At 37.0% G+C, this 18409-nt stretch overlaps 1 protein-coding gene and 1 long non-coding RNA gene across 2 annotated transcripts; both read left to right on the top strand.

Annotated features, from left to right (window-relative positions):
- Positions 1 to 7991: 7991 nt before the first annotated feature.
- On the top strand, positions 7992 to 16340 carry LOC128219158 (IgGFc-binding protein-like). The gene is made up of 10 exons (XM_052926978.1): positions 7992 to 8002; positions 8925 to 8974; positions 11068 to 11642; positions 11738 to 12284; positions 12624 to 12737; positions 13385 to 13498; positions 13942 to 14030; positions 14937 to 14993; positions 15591 to 15684; positions 16186 to 16340. Exons 1-10 carry the CDS (start codon positions 7992 to 7994, stop codon positions 16338 to 16340), a joined length of 1806 nt encoding a protein of 601 aa, XP_052782938.1.
- A 255-nt stretch (positions 16341 to 16595) lies between these two features.
- On the top strand, positions 16596 to 17738 carry LOC128219558 (uncharacterized). Its single transcript, XR_008258580.1, has 3 exons — positions 16596 to 16668; positions 17305 to 17419; positions 17673 to 17738. It is a non-coding gene; the product is annotated as an uncharacterized LOC128219558 (long non-coding RNA).
- Positions 17739 to 18409: the final 671 nt, after the last annotated feature.

The following is an 18409-nucleotide window of genomic DNA, read 5'->3' as shown; positions in this document are numbered from 1 at the left end:
ATTAAAGATACTTAAGTTAAAAACTCTGACAAGCTCTGTAGCAAAAATTTAAACATAAACCCGGTTTTATGGCACTGGGTAAACGCCGATGTCGCAGGTGTGCGAACTTGTTAATGGCGGTTATCATATGAAAAGACGTCTTTACAATTTAAATACAAAAGCCATCATTCTCACCTTCAAGGGTATGCCATGTCAGAAAAATATTGGCATAGCATTGAAGACATTATGAATGTCGTAGGTGTGCGGTCCGTAAATGGTGGCCATCATCTTTGATAATAGGGATTTCGCTTGATATGCTTGAATTTATTAAAGAAAAAAACTTTGAGTGACAAAGCCGTGATTGTATTTGAAAGGTCTTACATACGAAATTTCGCATATTATTAAATGAAACGATAATGGATTGCCTTATGTTATCTCCTGAAATTTACTGCGAGCTACAAACATTATAAGACAAGCAATGCCATGCTTGTTATTGTAAGCGTCTAGCTTGTTTAAAATGAATACCATAGTAAAAGTTTTCATTTTTGTTGGATGTGTTCCGCTGGGTATTTATGGGCAAAGTAAGTATCCGGTTCTACTCAATATCTATGTGAAAACCCACAGAAAAAAGTTCAGTAGCCAAATGTTTAAACATAAAAACCGTTTAATGGCACAGGGTAAACGCAAAAGACATAAAACAAAAAAACATACTTGCTTTTAATCACCTAATTTTTTTCTGATGCCGAAGATTTAACCCCGCCGGTTTTGGGTACATAGAATAGTATTCATTTCGAAGCCAAACTGCTATGGAAACCGCGATTATTGAAATCTAAAAAGACAAGAAGAAAGGGCCTAGCTTGATTTGTACGAGCTCCATAACCTGCATACAATATATTTATTCAATCATTTCAGGGAATGTCTTGCTCCCTTCGCGACGTGCTCATCCTTGAGGATCGGAGTTTTTTAATAATATAAAATCGGATTCAATACTATTTTTTTTTCATTCAAAAAGAGGTTATTATACAAGAAATTAACTCAAATTGTTTTGGGGTTTTTCCTTTGCATAGGCTCGAATATGAAGACGGCAACCGTGGGAGTTTTATTTCAGACAGGTTTAAAATGTCTTATATACGACTAAAACATGTTTCGTTTTGATATGGCGTGATTTAATTCTTTATATTCATCTTAAAGTTGCACTCTCACAGATTGGAGGTTTTGACAACTTTTTTTTCTTGAAACGACCCAATTTTCCAAAAAAATCCAAGGAACCCGTGATATAAGACTGCTGAAAAAAATAGGTCGCAAATGTTATATGTAAGCTAAAACATTAATGCCATAAAACATTAATTTTCGATCGGAAATATGCAAATCTGTTAATATCTGATCTATTATCAGTAATCTTTTATCATTGGTTTGCAGATATTTACGCAAATATTTGCTCTTTTCAAGACAAAAATAAAAAAAAGTTGTAAAAACGATAAATCTGTGGAAGTACAGCTTTAAAGTCATTTTTTTGTCGCCAGCTACCTTGATACTAGCTTTTTGACATTCAATAATTTTGTCTCGGATAACATGAAATATTTATTTTCACTTAGTACCGATATTTATGATGAAAGCTTTGTCAACTATCCTGTCACAGTTGCAATAGTCAGACTCTTGCGGAGGGTGTAACCTTAGTGTTTACTTTGCTAGGCTATTACTAATCTGGACAAATGTGCTTCATTTGTATTTTACACAGAAAGCGCCATGTAGAGATTGTCTGTAATACATCTTGAGTAGATAACTCTGAATAATTATCGTTCATATATTTTGCTAATTTAGACTACATCTGACTATGTATACATAATTATATGTATATGTGTATAGGTGATCCTTAAGCAAAGTTTGAGTAGTATAAATATATAACTACATTTTGATGTGTTATAAATATAGACCAAAAAAAATACGGGCGAGAGCCTGAAGACATTCATCGGTTGCTTGGACCTGTTTAGATAATATAATTTAGTTGTACATCAATTATCTTAAATATATATCACATTAACATGTCTTTAAGATAATTCAGAAGAAAATCCTCATTTTAGGCTCCTATGGGAAGGAGTTTTATGTAGGGTTCGCAGAGCATTTATCTCAGTATAGGCTATTTGTTGACATCGCATCCAATACCTCGGGTACACTGCGGGTCTTCGACGGTTACCTTGGCATCAACACCTCGTACACATTTAATAGAACCCGAAGCATAGAATCTGATGCAAGTCTTGTACGATTAGGAACCGGGTTGTATAAAGGAGCTGGCGTACATTTCAGTGATGTAGATATTGCTGTGTATGTAACAAACTGGCATAGACATGGGACAAGCTCTGACACGTACACCGCTTTGCCACTGAATGTACTTGGAGACAAGTATGTAGTTGCCAGCAATTCCCCCAATATGTTTGATGCCGTCTTCCACGTTGTGCCTACTGTAGACTTAACTCAAGTTAATGTTACGTTTGCATTTAGCGAACACACAGATCAATGAATCAGTACGACTTATATCAGGACGTCGGTGGGTTCGATCTAACTGGGACGGTTGTAAACTCGAACAAGCCGGTGGCTGTTGTAAGCGGTCTTGGCTGTTCCTATAGTCCCGATATACACTACGTGAGTGGAGGATGTGATCATCAAATAACGAGTCTTGTCCCATCGTCAAAAGGATCGTCGGTTGTCATTGTTCCAAGCATATATTCCCACGAAAGGTTCATTGCCCGTGTTATTTCTGATATCAATTAGGATATCAACGATTTGCCATCACTATTACGGGAATCAAACCAACTGCCTTGCGTTCAGCCGATCGAATGTTTTAAATTCAAGGGTTGAGAGTCGAACCCTAGTTGTAACAGGGTCTGAGAAGTTCACTGTTGTACAAATAAAAGGTGACCAGGTTACATGACATGGATTCCAGGGGTTGGTCAGTATCTCAATGAGTACGTGTTTGTTCTGCCAACCATATACGCCCAACAGTCGCATTACATCTCAGTGATCATTCCTACATTCGACATTAGCGGTCTTATATTAGATGGCATTCTTAATCCCTCAAAACGCCTTAGTGAGACGGTGCCAAGTCCGTTTAGCAATTTTTCGGTATTGACGATTGACATGAACAGTGGCTATCACACCATTAAACACTCCAACCTAGCTATCAAGTTTGGCGTCATCTGTTTTAGGATTGGAAAAGTAAGTATATATGATGGGGCCGCAAGTTACGGATATCCAGCTGGTTTCCAATTTGGTAAGTTGACTTTCAATATAAAAGTTTAACAAACTATATCATAGTACAATTAAATGTGAAATGTGTCAACATGTGTCATTGATTATGCATAAATCACTGGGGTTCGAACGAAAAAGGATCAAGGTGTGACGTTCCTTACCTGATACTGTTTCGAACGAGGAAGCAACTACGAGGACTTTACTGAGGGAGTAAAATCTATTACACAAAACTGTTTATTTTCGGTATACAGTGATTGAAAAGAGACAAAAGGATATACAAGGGAAATTAGACATAACGTTTTTATATCGATCATAATAACAGGTAATTGGCCACAACGTTGTATTATGTGCCATGCTACATTTAATCTTTGAAGTACCATCCATTCATTTTTGATTGACATAAATACAAATGGGTAATACTTTGATAACACCATATATACCAACGCCAGGAATAGACTGGTGCGAGAGTCGACCATGCCTTCATTGTTCCCGGTGTGTTAGAGGGATGAATGGGTACACATGCGTCTGTGTCGTGGGTTACGGCGGTCAGCGCTGCGAGGAAAGTAAGGGAATCTTACAGTTATTATGTAATATACAAGAAAGAAAATGATTTCTTGTTCCATTTAACATTAAGACTCATAAAACTACTATTTTGCAAGTTTAGAATACGATTTACACTAATCCAAACTAAACGACGAATATGCATTAGCGTTTTAGTATAATAGTATTATAGTTCTAAATGTTAAACCGTTACCAATCTTGTTAAAATCAATTAAATTTAACATGATGTTGAAATTCAACCTGCATAATATGAAAGGTATGGAGATGTTTTGTTGTTTAGACGTAGACAACTGTGCATCCCAACATTGTCTACATGGAGGCACGTGCATTGACGGTTTAAACGAGTTCGCGTGCATCTGTTTCCCGGGTTACGCCGGTAGCGTCTGTCAAACAGATAACGCCTCACACCAATGGTTCGTTAATAAAGAAATATGGCTGTGGGTACCAAACTGACGTTACCCCTGACAAAATTGATTTATAAAATGGGGTATTTGATGGTTTTAGTTTGTAAAAAATGTATTATTTATTGATTGGCTATTTGAATGATTTATTGACTCATTGAATGGCTGAACATTTATTGATTGATATATGCACTATTATTGGAATGTTTGCTACATTGCTTTCTTGCTTGCTTGATTGATCAATGAATCAATGAATGAATTGCTTTAATGGCATAGTATATAACTCATTGCCTTATTATTTGATTGATGAACTTACTGATTAACTGTTATATTGACATTTATTGCTTTTCAGACATAATCGAGTCCCTGTCTACATGGCGGCACGTGCATATGAACGAATACATATGCATCTGCCCCCCTCCGAGTCATACGGACACCAACTGTCAAACAGGTAACATGAATTTAACATTGAATTGTGGTCATATCTTAGCAGTGTATCAGTTGGTGGTTGTTCAATTTCCTTAACCGAGGTTATATTATTAGGAAAGGTTATTCCTATTGTTACGTTACCATTCGCTATTGTAGTTACCTTTTTGCTTCAATGTAGCTATAAACTAGTATATCACCCATCGGCAATTACTGAACTTAGTAAATTGCAACAACACCTCCATTCACGTACACTGCACTCAGTGTTGTATTGGAAACTTCTGCAACAGACACGGATGTTTTTGACATTGCACATAAGCAAGTTTCAATATAAATACGAGTTCATTGTTTCGAAAATGTTTGGTTTGCATGGTTACAGAACTTATTCATCATGCGGACCTGGGACAAGTGTGTTTTGACTGCGGTCACGTGCAATCCCCACGGGAATGTAACACCACTAAACCATGTCACAAGGATCAGGTATGTCGAAACGAGAAGTTTTTGTACCAATCAGACACGTTTATTCATCTGAAGTGCACAATTTCCGCGAGATTATCGTATAATTGCCTTTATTCAGAGCACACTTTCCTCATTCTCATACCTTAGTGTGTGATTAGTGAGTTGGACTAATGGACTAGTGGATTTTGTTGGTAATAAACTAGTTTTGGTTTTATATTGGTTTCACGAACTGTGTATATGTTGTAACAGTCTCAAATTAATTGAAAACCAGTTCTATTATTTGTTTTACGAAAACCGAAACTAGGTTTTGCTGCAAACAGAAGCTCCACCAAGTTGTTAAAGCTGAACACAAAACCATACATTTGTTACTTCAAGCAAAACTTTCGAAAAATATTTCCAAACCCCCAAAACACTTGAAACCAAAACTGAAACTAAGAGAAATACACTTTAATGTCAAATTTAGTGTGCATCTGGGGATCAGACACCTTAATGCCTAATTTATTGTGCATCTAAGGGGCAAACACTGTAATTTAGTGTGCATCTGAGGGTCAGACACCTTAATGCCACATGTATTGAGGTTAGCTACACGTAAATGTCACGTTAATGTCAAATTCAATGTATATCGGAAGGCTAGAAGACTTACTTTCAAAGTTTTGCACTTCGGAGGATCAGACACCATATTGCCATATCTAGTTCATATCTGAGGGTCAGACAACCCAATGCCTCATTGAATCCACATCTGAGTTTCACCTTTATGCCTGATTTAGTGCACATTTAAATTTTAAACACATAATGTCACACTGAGTGGATATTTTTCTATAAATTTAGCCACATTAATTAGTTCGCATTTTCATGATCAGAAGAAATGACGCATTTAAAGTTTTCTAATCCATGCACAGATCTGATTGATTTAGAGCATATTATATATAGAACATTCAAATACACTTATGATTTTTTCTAGGTCAGACACCGAAATGCCCCCATTTAATGCAACGTTGTTAATGCAATAATAACGCCGTCTTTTTTCAGATATGTGGTATTGAGGAATATGACTGGGCCGGGTTCTCTCACTTCAAGATGGACTGTGTGGATATTTCTGTATGTAGTGCGTTTTAACCAGGTTTTCACAAAGTGAAACCTGGTTATTAGATTGACGAACGTCGTTGTTCGGGCGGGTGGCCGGGCGGCTGGGCGGACGGGCGGCGTCAAACTCAACTAGGAAACTGAATAACTTTGGTTTGGGATTGCGTTTGGGGTCCCTAGGGTCAAGGTCAATGTCACTGTTACTAAAAATATGAAAACGGTTGAAACTGAATAACTTAAGTTAGGGCTGACATATCTTGACCCAACATGGCATAAAAGAAGAGTTTATGGTACCTTTCATGGTATTGCATTTGGGGTCCCTATGGTTAAAGTCAAGGTCACTGTTACTAAAAATAGAAGAATGGTTGAAACTGAATAACTTAAGTCAGGGTTCACATATCTTGACAAAGCTTGGTACATAGTAAGACCTTTCATGGGATTGCGAATATGGCCCTAGGGTCAAGGTCAATGTTACTTGAAAGAGACAAACAGTTGAAACTGAATAACTTTAGCTAGGGTTGACATATTTTGACCAAACTTGATATTTAGGAAGAGTTTATGGATACCTTTGTTGGGATTACATTTGGGGCCTCTAGTTTAATAATCGTTGTCGGTTTTCACATGTATAAGCGTGGCAAATATATGGTCATCACGTAGCGTATGTACGGCAGATTCCGACAAAAGGATAATTTGGGTTATTCTGTCTAAATCGCCATGATCTATTTAATGTGAGCACATGCTAATATTTTCTTCGGCCTTCCAGTGATGTGGCGGATTCCCGCCGCTCCGTCCCTGTTTGCAAGTGCTGCTGTGCCGGAGATTTCTGTAACAACAACTGTACGAGACACTCGCTATGGGTCATTATCGGTAGGGGCAATGCATTTAAGTGATCACATGTATCTAAAGATTACAACAGTTTTTAAATGGAGTAATTTGAAATCAACGACCGGATATTGATCGAAGAAAAATGGATGCTTCGGCTTTCCTTTACATTTTAAGTGTCATGGCATCAAAGTCTGCAATTCACTTCCATCGATTGAAACATTGAATTCATGCGGTTACATATCATTCTTTATGATTGACCATTAGTATTTTTCCATTTTAGACTGATGCATATTTGCTGTATACCCACCGCTGGAATAAAAAAATGAATGTTTGTATATATTTTTTATCGCCAGCTGTGTAATAAAATCGAAAAATACTCTGTAAAACTAAGTTTACTGTGTCTGTCGTGTCCTCTTTTCAAACAGATACAAACAATGAATACTCGCAATAGATGGAGAAATCAACGCGAACACCTATTAAGGGGGCACATTAGAGGTTGATGTTGTTGTTGTTTTCTTTAATTTGTATGCATCATACCCAATTGACTTTAACGATTTAAACAAAAATGGTCCATTTCTTGAATCCTATATTAGGCGAGTTTTGAAGCCAATGAAAACGGAGGAAACTCATATGAGCCGAGTTTCGTTGATATTGGCCGAGTTTGGTCGATATTGAGCGTGTTTTTGCATATTATTGTCTTCATTTGTCTGGTATTGGTACCCCGATTGTCCCCGTATCTCGTCAAATACGTAAAAGTTAATTAAAAATGCTTATATTTATTATCTTATATCATATGTTTGGTGTTATTTTATCGTTAAGCCAATGAGTAAAACACAATAATGCATTAAAATTAAAAAAAAACCATCAACCTATTTTGTGCTCCTTTAAAGTTATTAATGAAGTAGACTTGCACGACTCTTTTTGGAACCCAGAAACTTTAAATGTTGCATTATTCATTAGGCCGACCCAAACTCGTTAAATATTATTCGTTAGGCAGAATTAAAGTAGAACATGAGTATTCGGTACAAAATTAAGACGAGTGTTGCAGCCTGATTTTTGTCATGGTTTTGACGTCACTTTCTGATATCGACAGATTTATTTCAGCAATATAAGATTTTTCTCTAGGTCTAACAAAAGTAATTGTGTTTGACGTGATAACAAATAGCCAAACGAATGTGTCGCATCTGCGAGTAGGATTATTGTAGTAGTAGTAGTAGTAGTATTAGTGCAAGGTCGGATATGTCTCTGAAACTATTACAAATAGCTTTATTATAATATTGGTCAGCACTAAAAATCGTGCATCGGCGGCTTTGTTTCACTATTAACAGAGTAAGACCGTATATATGTTGTCACACCAAAAGTGTGTGTGTGTGTGTGTTCGCGCGTGCAAGCGTGTGTGTGCGTGTGTTTTTGCGAGTGTGTTTGTGTGTGTGTGTGTGCGTGTGCGTGCGTGTGCGTGTGCGTGTGCGTGTGTGTGTGTGTGTGTGTGTGTTGGGCGAGGCTTGGGGGTTATTGTCCGCGTCCTGCGGACACATGTGTAGTTTAAAGTACGATGGTTCCAACGTCATTGCTCAAAAAGTCTTTTAATCTGTTAAATCAAATATTGGCGTAGAATTTGTGTCATTATATATGTCGTCGGTGTGTACACCCGTTAATGTCGGCTATCAGCTCTGCTAAAAATGGGAACGAGCGTTGGCATAAGCTTGATATGCGTGTTGTTAATAAATAAGTCATTCCTTCTAACCAAAGCTTTCAATGCCAAAGCCGAGATGATATTTCAAAACTCTAAAATAAGTATTTTGACACATTATTACACGAAACTATATTTAAGGATTGCTTTATCTTATCTCCCATAATGTATTGCGACATACATTGAGTATTTAAGACGAGCAATATCATTCATATTAGTGTTAGCGCCTAGACTGATTAAAATGGATACCAAAGCAATAGTTTTTTCTTTGTTGCATGTTTCCTGCTGGTAGTCCACGGACAAAGTAAGTACCGAGTACTACTCAATCATAATTGTTCTTTTTCTATAGGAGTTCATGATGGTCTGCCAACGCCTTCATTTTTTGGCTTGACACCGCTACGCCACAACGTGTGACCTAAATTTGAATGTTGATGCCGAATAGGACAATTATCCCCACCAGTTGGTGGCCTATACGCAAACGAATTCATTTCGTAGACAAAGTGCTTTGAAAACTGCGATTATGAACCTGGGTGGTCATGGTGCAGATCGCTTAAAAAGAAGAAAGGGTTGACATATATATATTTGTATATATAAAGGCTTTAGTAGAACCAATGAATTGGCAATTCGATACTAGACTAATTTGTCTATTTCAAAGTAAATTGTTGCAGTGATTTGATCAGAAATCTATTCAAATTTGTTTAACAATTGCATTCAAGGACGAAAACCGTTGAAGTTATTGAACTTCAAGGTTCAGCTTTATTTTCAGACACATTTAAAATGTCTGTTCAACAATAAAAAATGTTTTTTAATAAGTCGTGCTTAAAATGTTGATTATCGTTTTGCAATTATTCTTGACGCCATGTATCTCCATCAAGCATTTTAACAAAACGATAACTTTGTCTAACAATTATAGTCTATTTAATTTGGCAATATATAAAATGCCTGTTTATATCTATTTTACTGTTATATATTGTTCGTGCGAAATAAACGCCTTGCAATCTGTATTGAAACGAGGTCTAAAGCCTGAAGACATGCATCGGTTACTTCGGCATTGACCTTTTTGCAACTTCATTTCATAGGTAAAAGGGAAAATAAGCCCCATATTCCGACTAATTTCTTAACGGTTTTATCTACAGATAAAAACTGGTATCCTAAATGAGTGAATCAATTTAAGAATAAACGAAAATAAAATAATTGGTTTATACTTAATAATAATAATAAGGAATATTAACACTTCTTAAAGCATAAGGCTGTTCGGAATGCTTTAAATGAAGGGATTGAATTTGTTGTTGTTGACAAATCAAATATATCTAACACTGACTTAAATGTAGGCACTAATAGTACTCCTAAACAATGGAGAGATTGTGAAACACTACTTGTACATGTACGTGTAGCTACTCGTACAAGTACAGTTGTAGTTGGTGTTAAAAGTATTTTGCGAAATCATATTATTATTCATACACGTTTCACGTGAAGAGTTATCTATTGATCTGAACAAGTTTGTACATATATGTTGCATATCTCCTTTACGAACGAAATAAAGATATTGAATTGAATTAAATTGAATTGAATTAAACAGCTCACACATAAAATGTGTCTTAGATATCCACTAAACGTTTTAAATGTGAACAAAGTAGATATACCTCGATACCGTAGCACTTACAAGGTAGTTGACACTAAAACGTGCACGTGGACTTAAGCAACCTCTTTACTAGCCAAAGCTGACAACAAGCATCAAAGTCCAGGGTGCCATTTTATTAACTATACTAGGTATGAAGGATTAAGTGCAGTGCAGAACTGCTGTTTGAAATCCATGCTATGTACAATAACGCTTCCAAGAATTGTAGATAAGAAAATTAGAACAGTGCAGAGCTGCTGTTAAAAATCCCTGTAAGGTATAATAATGCTCATATGATTATTGATAAAATACATCCGAAGGCCTTTTTTCAATATGAGTTCTTAGTCGCAAAACTTACGCTGCTTAAGACTGCTCGAGTACACCCGTAAAGTAACAGGCAAAATCTATGCGATACATGGTGTTACATTATTTTTAATGAAATGTAGTTTGTCCGGCTTGGTGACCACGAACTAAGTTTACATGCGCCCAGGCTGGAATCAAAACGGGGCGCCTAAGTAAAAACTGAGTGCGCTAACCACTGCACTAACCGGACAACCTTTAACCTGTATTAAAACAGGTCACAGACGCATAACTTGAATAAACGGGATATAAAAACAATAGCTAAGACCAAAATCAAGTCGCATGTATTGTAAATGTATTGTCATCAAGACTTATCAGATAAATGACTTTATAAAATTATATACAGCAACAAAACACCTCAAGTTGAGAAAATAAAGTATGGATTGAATGAAAAATTGATATGAAAATCTTTATTTTAGGTTCCTACGGGAAGCAGTTTTATGTAGGGTTCGCAGAGCATTTTAACAACGATGTGTCATATAGGCTGTTTGTGGACATCGCATCCAATACTTCAGGTACTCTGTGGGTCTACAACAGTTACCTCGGCATCAACACATCGTACACATTTAACAGAACTCGTAGCATAGAATTTGGTAAAAGTCTCGTATTATTAGGAAGCGGAGTAAGAAAAGGAGCTGGCATACATTTACTTAGTGATGTGGATATTGGTGTGTATGTAACAAACTGGCATGAGCCTGGGACAAGCGCTGACACGTACACCGCTTTGCCACTGAATGTACTTGGAAACAAGTATATAGTGGCCAGCAATTCCCCAAATATGTTTGACGCCGTCTTCCTCGTTGTGGCTACTGTGGATTTAACTCAAGTTAATGTCACGTCTGCAAAAGGGACGTGGACACACAAATCATTGAACCGGTACGATGTTTATCAGGAAGTCAGCGGGTCAGATCTTACTGGGACAGTTGTATACTCGAATAAGCCAGTAGCAGTTATTAGCGGTCTTGGCTGTTCCTTTAGTCCCAATATACACTACGTGAGTGGCGGATGTGATCATCATATAACGAGTCTTGTCCCATCGTCAAAAGGATCGTCGTTGTCGTTGTCATTGTTTCAAGCATATATTCCCAGGAAAGGTTCATTGCCCGTGTTCTTTCTGATTCCACAAATACTAGTAGGACATCAACGATTTGTCATCACTATGTTGGGAATCAAACCAACTGCCTTGCGTTCAGCCGGGCGAATGTGTTAGACTCGAGGGTCGAGAGTCACGCTGTAGTTGTAACTGGGTCTGAGAAGTTTAATGTCGTACAAATAAAAGGCGAACAGGGCTACATGACATGGATTCCAGCAGTTAACCAGTATCTCAATGAGTACGTGTTTGTTCTGCCAACCATATACGCCCAACAGTCGCATTACATCTCAGTGATCATTCCTACACTCGACATTAGCGGGCTTATATTAGATGGCATTCTTAATCCCCCAAAACGCCTTAGTGAGACGGTGCCAAGTCCGTTCAGCAATTATTCGGTATTGACGATTGACATGAACAGTGGCTACCACACCATTAAACACTCCAACCCAGCTGTTAAGTTTGGCGTCATCTGTTTTGGAATTGGAAAACTAAATATATCTGACTCCACCGCAAGTTACGGATATCCAGCCGGCTTCAAATTTGGTAAGTTGAGTATCACAAGTTTAAAATTTATATAATTGTACAATTAAGGTGAAATATGTCAATAGGTATCAGTGTCAATACAAAAATCACTACAGGGATTTTATTGAGGCAATAAAATCTGAAGTACATCAAAGCGTTTTACGGCAAAAAGACATTGGAAAGAGACAAAACAAATATACCAGGACAGATAACCTTACATTTGCATATCGAACATCAAAACCATCTTACTTGATTGCATACTGCATTCTATGTCTGAAGTACCAACAATGCATTACTTGAATGACACGGATACCATATCAATAACTGTGGTTACTCTGATATCACTATGCCTACCCCCAGAGACGGATTGGTGTGAGGCGAGGCCGTGTCTTCATGGTTCCCGGTGTGTTAGCGGTGTGAAGGGGTATACGTGCGTCTGTTCCATGGGCTACAGCGGGCAGCGCTGCGAGAATAGTAAGGGGTTTTACCGTAAGCTCTGGCGAATATCATGGTAATGTACCAGAACACTGATGAACAAAATAATAATAGGTGTTGTCAAAATTTTAATTTCTTTAAGTGCTGATTTCATGGAGTCTGGCTTTTAAAACTCTACTTAGTTTTTTTTTTGTTTTACAATTTACATTTTAAAAAAGTAATACTAAATAGAGTTAAACAGTCTTGTTGGCAAGGTGTTGTGCAAGAGTGTGGCCTTTTATGTTGGTGGAACCATTGTGCTCGGATAAAACCCATTTGTCCGCCTTGGGAGAATACCCAACCAAACTCACATTTACCCAGGCCGGTAAACGAACTTGGATTCCTTAGTGAAAAACAAGTGTCATAACCAATGCGCTAACCGGACCGAACTACACCAATATTCAGCAATTGCGGAGTTAATGTGAATTTGGGATCACTTAACTTATTTTGTATTGACATTTAGTCGCCTAATAGGCCAGAACTATGTTTTTTGTTTGACTGGTCTGCTGGTATTATAGAATTATAGCTGTAAATGTTAAGCCCAGCTTGTTTTGCTAAATTCAATCAAAGAAATATTTATTAAAAATGTCACCTTCTTGCAAATAAAGATTAGATCTGAAATTTAGGATGCTGTCTTTGTTTTACAGAGGTTGAAGACTGTGCATCCAATCCTTGTCTTAATGCAGGCACGTGTATTGGCGGTTTAAACGAGTTCTCGTGCATCTGTCTCCCGGGTTACGCCGGGAGCGTCTGCCAAACAGGTATTGTTGTTTAATACTATAATGTTTTGTTGACTTTTTTATGAACGTGACCGATTTTCAGACATAAACGAGTGTCAGTCAAATCCCTGTCTTCATGGTGGCACGTGCACAGACCACGTAAACGTGTACACGTGCATCTGTCATCCGGGTTTTACAGGCGTCAACTGTCAAACAGGTGGCATGAGTATAACACTAGTGTAAAAATGTACAGATTGGTCTAGCTAAGAGAAAATTTGGATAATCTTGGATGTATATGACTTTTTTTTTATTTATGCAACATTCGTTATAGACAATAAATACATTTTCGCCATTCATTTGGTGAACGTGAACGATTCCAACCCTGCTTTTATGCCCTTAACAATATATATTATTTGGTTATAATTCGCTACTATAATTATTCCGGAGAGGTTGAAAAATAAAATTTGAATATTCTTCCCAAACAGTGATATCGAGCAGCGTTATGTGTTACTCGTGCGCGGACATGTCGCACCCAGGACTTTGCGACACCATGAAACAGTGTGCTTCTGGGCAGGTTGTTTAGTTTTTCAGACAATTTTTCAAACTCGGGCTCCAGTATAAGAATCGGTCTACTGTTAACGCCTAATAAACGTTAGTTCACCCTAAAAGTACATGTAAATGGATTCGCCAAATCCCTTCATTTTTTTCAAATTGTTTATGCACAAATATATAGTAAAATAGGGAAATAACGATACATTATGCCTTTTCTATTGCAATTAAAATAAGCTTGTTTGAGTTAAATACTTGTGTGAAAAACTACAGAAACAAACACAGTAGCTAAAAGTTTAAACATAAACTTCGTTTAATGGCACTGGGTAAACGCCAAAGACATAGAACACAAAAAATCACAAACAAGAAACATGGAACAACAGCACAAACCCCACAAACAGCACATTGCATATATACTACAAATGTATACACAAAAACTAGGTATTTTTATCAAGGATTGTTAGGTACCGCCTTGGAACGGTCAGTAAAATAGGTGTTTATACCAGTTTACGTGCACAAACCTCACTCTTATCCCAACAATCATAAATGTTTAGTACGACCGCCTTAACAGGCCCTGCGTGAACTATTATTCAAAATTACGTTTTTAGCTATCGAAGAAATACAACTCACGGTCATGTCATAGCCTTGGTGTCGGTGTATCTCCTACATGCAAAAACTTTAACCTCGCCCACATATGGTTTCAAGATATTCAGTTGAAACTTAGTACAAATGTTGCCAGAGATGAAACGCACATGCCATGCATAGCAAGAAACATAACACTGGTGTTCATAATTTACGACGTGTGTACCTTGTTCGCTTGGAGAAAACACAACATACTTGTGAGCGATAGTTTAAATATTATATATTTTACAACAGTTGTGAAGAAAGTTATGACAATGAGAATATTTGTGTGTGCATTTATTTTTTTCAGTCCTGTATGATACAACACAGTCAAAACAGATTCAAGTCCGGTTGTGCTGATTCCACGGTACTGATTCTTATTTCATATGTTATATTTACTAGTTCGAACTCCATTTTTCAGCATCTCTGAATCAATATCATTCATCAGGCGTTTGACAATGATGAATACGTACGCAAAGCATCACCGCTCTGGTGTATGAGAATGTCATGAAAAAAAATTAATTATCTTATATCTACAAAGTCCCTAAACATTAAAACTCCGATTTTCTGCATTCTGAAATTTATATTCTAAAAACAAATGAAGCGAGTTTGCTTGAATTAATTAGTTGGAATGAACGATAAAAATGAAATGTCAATAAAGCATAGAGAGATTGAACAACTTATCTTTTACATCTGCATGTAGATCAACGTTCGAGTACTATGTAATGCGTGGCTTCCTAGTGATATGAGTACGAAATATCAAAACTGCATTGCAAAATTTAGTATATTTATAATAAACTTTTCAATTTTAAAATGGAGAATCAAACTGAATTCTTTCTTTTGCAATAGGGGACATTATATGAGAAGAATCTAAAAAGGCTCTAGGTCCTTCTTTTTAATATCAGACATAGACATTTTCACTTTCAGTGCTTGATTTATACATGTATTTTTATATCCGCCTCAGGTGTGTTCGAGCGCCCACAACAACTCAACTGACGGACACTGCACTCAGTGCTGTGTTGGAAACTTCTGCAATAGCCACGGATGTGGAGCACAAGGTTAGTTTAGTGTTGACAAATTTGTTTATATGGTCATCTGAGACGAAAGCTGATAGCTTACATATGATAATGCCGTTTTCTAGGTAGAATCCACTACCAGTGTCGATTCGAAAAGACAGTGAGATACGTCTCATAGTGCGATCCGAACCCAAAGCCGTAAACCGCAAGGTTCAGACAAACCTAAGGAGTATTTCAAAATATCAAACAATACCATCAGTGGAATATAAAACAATTGGGAGATTTGATAAATATATCTGATTGGATGTAATCAAACTTAAGACGGATGTGACCTGTTTTAAGGCGACAGGATTCGGTTAGAGCGCAATAAAAGAACCCTTTCATGATCTTGGAAGGCGAATCTGACATTGATTAGTCATTCAAGTTTAACCATAAAGACACCTGCTTTCCACTAAATTCAAGCATTTAAAAAACTACACGTAGTGAAGTTTCCATATTAGTCGGAGTTCATTGGTTCGAAATGTTTGGTTTCCATTGTTTCAGAACTATTTCTTCGTGAGGACCGGGGACCAGTGTGTTTCGACTGCGGTCACGTGCAGACCACGGGGAAATGTAACACCGTGCAACCATGTCACAAGGATCAGGTAGGATCAAAAGAGAAGTTTATCAAGCGATCAGACACGTTAATTCCTCAATAAGTGCACAATTCGCCGGGTCAAACACATAAGTGCCTCCATGTGTATCATTTCAGACACATATTTCTTGGCTAGATACAGAATAACTCATTTGGTGCACAGTTTTGAGTTCAAGAAAAGAAAAGGTTCATTTAGTGCACTTGTTCTAGTTTAGACACAGAAATGCCTCATTAAGAGCACATGTTTGTAGATCAAAGAAAGTAATTCCTCATTAAGTAAAAATGCATGTATGCGCATTTGATAATAACACCGTCCTCTTCAGATATGTGGTATTGAGGAGTATGACTGGGTCGGATTATCTCATTTCAAGATGGGATGTGTGGATATTTCTGTAAGTAGTTCTTTATCGTATTGATTATTTCAATGTTCATTAAACATAGTTCAGTCTCGAGTCGGTTGACCGTAAATTAAATTTGAAAAAACAAAATTGCATTCGGAATCTAAGAAAATACCAAATTGGAACTTATTGAAAATCACAAGATCAGGGACTTGCAATTTCACGCTAGACTCTGCATAGATCAACCAAGCATAGCATAGACACATGGGGTATGTGTTCAAAAAATTCATGGATACAAGTAAAGCTGACGTCAATTGTACGTTTAGGTTTGTTTTAATGAAGTACCTATGTGGCACATTTAACAAACATTAATTTGCCGAGATAGGTCACCACAAACCGCTATATAAACAATCGAATGTCAACCAGTACGTATATGCTAAACGCTGCCTATCATGCATTCCACTGCATCGATAGAATGCGTGGATTAACTTCTGATGGATATCCCCGCTGTCAAATCCTCTATCTTACATTAAAAAGAGATTTTAATTGAATGCGTTTTACATAATAAAAAAACACGAATGAGGACTATATATTTTATTTTGAACTTTCAACTGTTTTGACGTGGAAGATATACCCAGTCGGAACTCATAATTTATGAGCACTGGTTGATATTTTCTATCGCCGTTCCAGTGCGGGGTGCTTGATATGGAGGATTCCCGCCGCTCTGTCCCTGTCTGCAAGTCATGCTGTGCCGGAGACTTCTGTAACCACAACTGCACGAGACATTCGCTCGGGGTCATCATCGGTAGGTGCAAAGTATTTAAATGATCACGTGTATCAACAATCTACAGATTTATACAGTCCGTCTGTTCTGGAGCAATTCGAAATCAATGGCCGGGTATTGAATAAAGAAAAAAAAATAAGTGCTTCGGCTTTACAATATATTTAATGTTTCATGTCATTAAAATCTCCAATTTACTTGAATGTTATAACAACCAATTTCCGTGGAATTATTTATCACTCTTTTTGTTGAACCGTTCGTTATATTTTAATTTTAGGCTGATGCATGTCTGCTGTATTTCCACAACTGGAATAAAAAGTGAATGTTTTGCACACATTATATGGCATCTGCTGTGTAATATTAAAAAAAACTAAGTTCCAATTTGTTGTGTCCTCACTTCACACCAATACAAAACGATAATTACTCGATATAGATGGAAGAAATAACGCGCACAATTGATGATTTATAAATTAGGCTTTTTGGAACGCAGAAACTTAAAATGGGGCATAATTCGGTATGCAGACACTCAAAGTCGTTTTCTGTTATTTGTTACGAAGGATTCAATTAGAAAAGTGTAATCTGTTTTGAATGGGGAAAAAGATACATCCTTTCAAATATATAGTTTTTGTTAACAGAAAAATATGAAGAAATAATTTGCTTAATTAACAAAGAAAAGAAAATGAAAAAGAAGACTTTCCGACCTTCTTATCTTTTTTTCAGGGAATATGAAACCTGAAACAAATTATTTTTTGCCCTAAATGAAAGACACATGATTACACACAAAAGCAATTTACACAACCAATCTACTATCTGTGTCGAAATATATTAGGTGTAACCGCCTTTTGGAGGTTATCGAAGCATGGGCCCACTGGTTTTTGAGCGCTCTTGAAACCTAACATTTGTCCAAATATTTACCAAAATGGCAAATAAACGTGAAAGTCTTATAGGAGCCCGCATTAGCTTTTCAGGGCGATCATCCCATCCATCAATTATTGATAAAGCTATTGTGGTGCA

This window comes from Mya arenaria, chromosome 15 (assembly GCF_026914265.1).
Source record: "Mya arenaria isolate MELC-2E11 chromosome 15, ASM2691426v1".
Lineage (NCBI taxonomy): Eukaryota > Metazoa > Mollusca > Bivalvia > Myida > Myidae > Mya > Mya arenaria.
This window is presented reverse-complemented; position numbering and strand designations above follow the sequence as displayed.

Excerpts from the sequence above, each read along its gene's own strand:
- LOC128219158 (XM_052926978.1), top strand. Across the intron at positions 12,738-13,384 it reads CGGGCAGCGCTGCGAGAATA|AGGTTGAAGACTGTGCATCC; the intron begins GTAAGGGGTTTT and ends TTTGTTTTACAG. Across the intron at positions 14,031-14,936 it reads AACAGTGTGCTTCTGGGCAG|TCCTGTATGATACAACACAG; the intron begins GTTGTTTAGTTT and ends TATTTTTTTCAG.